The 6920-nt window shown below is 39.7% G+C and overlaps 1 protein-coding gene across 1 annotated transcript in view; it reads right to left on the bottom strand.

Moving 5' to 3' along the window:
* LOC107679008 (sodium- and chloride-dependent GABA transporter 2-like) overlaps positions 1–2817 on the bottom strand; it is an 11789-nt gene extending 8972 nt beyond the window's left edge. Inside the window, exons 1-5 of the mRNA XM_016474413.1 lie at positions 2634–2817; positions 2373–2507; positions 1921–2061; positions 1714–1801; positions 1411–1543 (exon numbers count right to left, since the gene is read on the bottom strand). Of these exons, the coding sequence (XP_016329899.1) occupies positions 1411–1543; positions 1714–1801; positions 1921–2061; positions 2373–2507; positions 2634–2772 (636 nt within the window). The 5' untranslated portion in view covers positions 2773–2817. The remainder of the gene's footprint in view (positions 1–1410; positions 1544–1713; positions 1802–1920; positions 2062–2372; positions 2508–2633) is intronic.
* Between the last annotated feature and the right edge of the window lie 4103 nt (positions 2818–6920).

The following is a 6920-nucleotide window of genomic DNA, read 5'->3' as shown; positions in this document are numbered from 1 at the left end:
GGCCGGAGATCGGTATCGGCCGATAATCACATTTTATGACTCGATCGGTACTCACTACACTTGGCCGATCTCACGAACCGATCGCAGTTTGATGACGTCAACGCGTGACGACGTACATGATGCGTGGGGACATAAATGATTTGTTTCGACAGTCATGTCATCGCCAGTGTGGAAATGCTATGACGTTTCGAGAAACAATGAAAAATTAGCTATTTATCGTGTATGTTTTGCATGACGTGACGTTAGAGCTGATCTGCGCCTCACTGCACGCGTCTGCAGCGCGTTAAGGCCTGGGTATACTTAACTTTCCGCGTTCCGTTTCACCTCGTGCACAGCCGCGGCATGTTTGACACATATGCGCAGTACCACCTACTCTGTCTCAACATTCACCTTGTGCATGCGCTGTTGTACTCTCCGCAAGCCCTCCTGATGACGAAAATGACGTAATGCGGACGGTACGTGGACGCGGATGGCCGAAGTATACTTTGGCCTTTACGGCTCCACGGCCACCGGAGCTGATCGCGGCCGCTCTAGTCACAGCGAGGAGGACGGAACAAAACCTCGTCGGATCCGTAAGGGGTAACGGTAATACGCTGATCGTGGGCTGCTTTTAAATTAAAATTTATTTATAAAACAAAATATCTTCTTTGGCCATATTAGCTTACTCAATAGCATTAACACAGGCTTTACTTTACAGGCTTGGAATGTCACTGTTTCTGTCACTGCAGCTTCCCGATCAGGCGAACGAACGTGAAATCGTCTGCCTCATGAAAAAAATTTATTTAAAAAAATGTAGTTAATATTTGCATCATTTATGATTTATTTTATCCATCCGCAAATAATCAGAATGCATTTTTTATTACCTGACCCGTGGATATAGCAAAAGCAAAATATGTTTGCTGCGTAAAGCAGATGGATCACATGCCGCTGAGGTGAGGGGCGGGACGGTTAGACGCACACCAGAGGCTGTTTAGCCAATCACAACACACTGGGCTAGCTAACCAATCAGAGCCCATCTTCTTATTTCTGAGGGCGGGGTTTCATAAAAACAGGAAAAGATCAGCCCGTTTCTCAGAGAAGGGACAGAGCGGTGTGGAATAAAGGTAAATTATGTGAAAAATAATGGGTTTTTATAAAAACAAAGCATTAACACATGTTAGACTGCACCCCATAAACACAATCAAGCCTAGAAAAAAACGGTGGAAAAGTGAACCACCCGTTTAAGAAGCAAAATACTGTATTAACATTCAGAACACAAATAATAACAAATTAAAACATAATTTCTTGCTTAAAAGCTGTCAATGCCGAAGACAACAGACCAAGCAATCAAAGTGTGAAAATTTGAATTTTGATATAAAATATTTAAGCAGAGTATTAGACCATATTCTCTTCAAAGATAATCTTGCTCACCTTGCCTGTGGATTTGACTCCTTTCCAGATGCAGAAATAACATATGATCCACATTACAATAAGACACAGTAGAATCTCCCAGTTGATCTTACCGACCTGCTCAATACCATCAGAAAGAACCAGCACTCTGTTTCTATAAAATTTGACAAGAGAGAACAACAACTTTACAACTTTACAGAGGGCCAACAACTTCAGTTTTATTATATATGTATGTGTGTATATCTATGTTTTTTGAATTGCTAATGCATAATGTTCTTGCAAGGATTGATTTCATTGTAATATCATTTATGCTTATGTATTTACCTCCAGAACTCAGTAACCGAAGTAGTTGAATTAATCAGCATTGTACGGTTAAGGGTCAGATTGTTTGCAGCAAGATTCACACAGTCAGCTAAGACAGAGACAACGAAAAAAAAGTTTGCAAACCACTGGTCCAGCATATTCATGTACTGTATGATATTCAATAGATAGTACTGAGCTCTTTCTGTGAGTTTTGGTTCAAATGTTCACCTGTGTTCCAGGTATTGTCACAACTGTCCCACGGCAGTTGGGAGCTAAAAGAGGAGATGAAGTAGAAAAGCGCCCAGGCCAGAATGATGATGTAATACATGCAGCTGTACAAAATAATCAGTTGTCCTGCATACCCAATACCTGACAAATGCAAACAGATACATTGATCAGCAGGGACATACAACTAATTTCACAGAGACCCATGGGAATGGCTGCAATGCAAAGTTTAATTTGCCACCAGGACTAAGGCACTCAACACAATTAGTGTGCCAAATTTCACTAACTTTTACAGTTCTAGGGGCTGATATGGATTTCTATACAGATGAATATTGTCTAGATTGATACACTGTCTCACATTTACTTTAGAAAATGCAAGTGGTGGTTGCCTGTACCCTAACAATGAATGCATATAAAAAAAGCATTAATGAATTTGTTTAAATCTTTTGGCTCACCCTCAGCCAGTGGACAAAGCCGACGCCAACAAGTAATGCCCCCTTCCTGTGTGTACTGTCCCATAGCCGTCTCTAGCAGGAACAGAGGCACCCCACAGGTAACCACAAACACCAGGTAGGGTATCAGGAACGCCCCTGAGAACACACCAGTGCGATAATACATTATTAAAATGCCACAGAAACCTAAGGTATAGTATTCATTTTGTAACCATAATGAAATCTCCAACAAACAAACATTTGTGTCTTTAGTCTGCTTCATACCTCCTCCATTCTTGTAGCAGAGATAGGGAAATCTCCACACATTACCCAGACCAATCACAATCCCTGCCACAGCTAAAATAAACTCTGTTTTACTCCCCCAGGATCCTCTCTCCTCTATTTGTCCTTTGATTTTTTTCATATCTTCACACCGTTTTGACCAGGTCGCTCCGATCCTGCAGTTCAGACTGCTACACGTTCAAAGTGAGTTTGTTCTAAATTCTGCTTTGCTGCACATAATAAAAATGTATCAAGCTATTCACTGACTGATCCTCTCCAGCTGAAATGACAAACCAAAGTACGAAACCGGTAATGGGGCAGATCTAAAGCAGATGCAGATCAGGTTGCTACTAAGTTATATGATATACTTCAGGTCAAATTTGTATTTTAAAATTTTGTTTCAAAAATATTGTTAGCATGTGTAAAACCTACAGCCTCCAGTCTTGGATCACATTTGCTTAAACACAGAGAATGAGGCTCTATCAATGCTAAAGTCACAGGTTCAGTTCGTAGGAAATGCATCAGCTGTTACAATGTAAAAAATCACTTTGGGTAAAAACATCTTCCAGATGTGTAAATGTAAGTATATTTAATTACAAGAAGCTCACTGAAGGTAGCAACTGTGGGCGAGATACAGGTATAAAGGTATAAATGTATTTTTCGAGGTTCCACAGAATATGATTGAATAAGTAGTAAATACTCCTGTTAATACCTTTATTGATTTTTTTTTAAAATAGGTCTGTTATTTCAATTTGGAAAATGTAATTATATAATATTATACTGTATAAATAGATCATTATGCAGCCCTTCTGTTAACTGCTGTTAGTAACATGATTATTTGTCATTTATAAGGAGGTTTCAGATTGAATTCAACTGTATCAAACAAGTTTAAGATTTTCTGGGATTTTCTCATGTTTAATTGTTATACTTTTCCAACAGCATGCTAAAAATATGCTTCTTATTTGTCTTCTGCTTATTTTAACCCTATTGAAAAGTTTAATCCTGAAAAGTTAAAGCCTTTTTGAGCATTAGTGAATGTTTGCACCTTTTGTTACAGTTGACACGAGTCCACCTCTATGCATGATAGCTTCCACATAGCCTTAGTGGCCACTGCAACTTCTGATGTAGCACAGTGTATGGAAATTATGAGAAAAGTTGGATCTCATAATCATAAAAGGTTCCAAATACTAAGAAGATGCTGGAAAACCAAACAATGTGCAGGACCTTTAAGATTTTTTTTTTTTCCGATGAACAATGGGAAATGAGGGACTAATATTATACAGGCATTGGTGATCCAGTTAACAACACGCATTAAGAAGGAAGCCTTTGGTTTTTAACTGGAGAATATTGTCAAGAATATTTCTGGTCTAGATGAATGCCTTTGTCTCCTATGGCTGGATCAAAGTGGCAATGATAACTGTGGTAGCTGCAGTATTTTTACTAGGGGTGCGCCGATCTGATATTCAGTATCGGTATCGCTCCGATACTGGCATTTTCTGCTGGGTTGGGGTATCGGTCGAGACCGATCCAAATCCGATATAGTGTGTATACTATTCTGTGTTATTATTAAGCCCCACGAAAGGCACAAAAACATTATAAAGCACCATAAAGTTTCTGTGCACTATATTTTAAGAATCAAGTGTTCTGAGACCATAGTTTAATGTGAGGTACGAATATTTAAGTCGTTAAATTCAAGTTGACGTAAACCCTTCTCTCCGCTGCGGCTGTCAGTCATCCTCCATTCAGCATTCAAACTGCAGCTGTGTCCCAAACTGAAGTGCATGGACTCCAGAGTGCACATTTGAAGTGCGATTGCGTCACAGCGGTGCGACGAAGGCTGTCCCAAACTGAAGTGCCTGTCCCAAACTGAAGTGCATGGACTCCGAAGTGCGCATTTGAAGTGCGATTGCGTCTTAGCGTCACGACGTAAGCCGTCCCAATTCAGAAGACCGCATTCCAAGGCCGATTGCGTCACCGAGGCGCGACAGCGACTTCAAATGCACCCTCCATTTCCCAGGAAAATGAAGTGTACATCTGATGGACACTTCGCACCCTACCATATCCCAGAATCACTTGCGCGCTGATGACGATGTAATTTATATTCAAAGAACATGGAGGATGAGAGTTCTGTGGGGGAATTCACATTGAAATGTAAGTATTGTGTTTTCATTTACTCAAATACCTAGCGAAACAAGTGTTAAAAGCCAGGTTTTTTTAACAAAAACAAAGCCCACAAACAATAAGACAACCACTATATAAGGCAATAGTCGTTCTTTTTGCTGTGTTTTTGTAGTGCTGTCATGTCTACAAATGTTTTAACCAAACTTTAGCACTTTAGTATTTTGTATGCATGTCCTCCTGTGTCATATTTTCTAATGTTAAGATTGCAAACCTGTCTTTATATTTTTCATAAGTGTATCCATTTTCTCTTGTTTTAGTACTATTCTGGAGAAAATGAACCTGCTGGGGAAAGACTTAAAGGGGTCATATGATGCATGGACTCCAGAGTGCACATTTGAAGTGCGATTGCGTCACAACGGCGCAACGGTTTCTGAGATGCTTTGGCTTCACTTTTTTATTTATTTATTGAACAATCAAAATCCTAATACAAACAACTTGGCCATATCAAAACATCTTCACATTACAATATAAAGAACACCTGCTGATCTAGTGGACCCATGATCAAAAATGATTTTGTCTCCCCATTGATTTACCCAAAATCTTTCATCCTCTTGTTTGGAGTGTGTTTCCTGCAACAAAATAAAGTGTGATTTTTTCGCCCTTGCAAAACAGAAATAATGACTTTCTCTTAGTGTTCTCTCTTAAGCCCCTAACATTAAGTGAAATACAAGAAAAAACTAAATTATTCATGAACAAAATTGGCAACTGCCAACAAATATTAGTAAGTCCAACCAATTATAATTTGGAAAAATTGAGAAACAAAAGCCCAAACAGGCACTGTCCCTTCAAACTGCATTCAATGCAAAAATACCATCCAAACAAATCCTATAAATCAAAAGGCCATTTCAAGCTTTAAATACTAAGGCCTTTGTTCATATACCTTGTGTGCTCCTAAGTGATTCTTTGTCCGTTTATATATCCCACACCTCCTCGGAAGTACGCACGCTTTCCTGCATCTCTAGATTCTTTTATCTTTGGCCACAGTGCAGCTCTCGGGTCTCCCTTCGATGAAGCTGATATGAAGCTCTTTGCAGATCACGTGGTCCTTTGTCATTTTCCACAGTGCATCTCGGTGTATTCTCTGAGAAAATTGAATGATGACATGCCTTGTTTTATTTTCCTATTCGATGAACCGAGTCCATGATGTGGTTGATGTTCGAGGACCATGATGGGGAGATTTTCACCAGTAACTGAACAACCGCCTCACGTAAGTCTTCACCTTCCTTTTCCTTTAGACCACGAATCCTCAGATTCCATCGCGTTTGTACCGCTCCAGCTCCAAGACACGCTCCATCAACTCCTCGTTATCTTTCTTTAAAGCCGATACTTCGTGGACCGAAGACTGTAACTGAGTTTTGCAGTCCTTGATTTCGGCCGTATTGAACTAGACTGCCTTGACTGCCTAGACTGCCTTAATCAACTTAATGTTGATTAACATGATAGAATTCTGTTGTAGCTGAGTACCTAGTGTGTCCACCTTATCTGTTAGCTGCTATATTGCTTCTAAGACTGCATTCATTCCTTTTTTCCCTTCGGTCCCCGTATCCGTATCAATGTTCCTATTATTATACTTGATCTGTAGATAATAGGGATGTGCATCTCCATGACTGATGCGATACGCATCTCGATGCATAGCCAACGATATGATAAATGAAAGATACATAAGCAGCTACCGATGCGATGCAATACAATTCACCCCATTACGATGCAGTGCGATCCGATTTCGATTCGATTAAATTCAACACAATGCGATTCGATGCAATATGATGCAATGGAGAAAATATGATCACTTTTAATGCCTCGAGGCCTGTTTCATAAAACAAGTTAACCAAATAAGCCAGGCTTATTTCAGTTAGTCTGACTCATTGTCAAATGATTTGGTTCCATAAAGCAAATTTAACATGGGCCTAGATCAAGCTTAGTTACTGTGGCAACTTATGCTGGGAAACTAACCTGGTCTAAAGCAGGCTAACTGTCAGGCTAAGCTAAGCTCCTCTACTGACCAATAGGAACACAATGATATTACCACTGTCTCGTATACTATTATTTGACTTTTTTTTCTTTTCTTCACAGTTTCTAGCCATGCAGCCTTTCTCTCTGGTTTTATTA

This window comes from Sinocyclocheilus anshuiensis, unplaced genomic scaffold, assembly GCF_001515605.1.
Source record: "Sinocyclocheilus anshuiensis isolate Anshui unplaced genomic scaffold, SAMN03320099.WGS_v1.1 scaffold1980, whole genome shotgun sequence".
In the NCBI taxonomy this organism is placed as follows: Eukaryota; Metazoa; Chordata; class Actinopteri; order Cypriniformes; family Cyprinidae; genus Sinocyclocheilus; species Sinocyclocheilus anshuiensis.
Note: the sequence above shows the minus strand (reverse complement) of the source record. Positions and strands in the feature narration are given on the sequence as shown.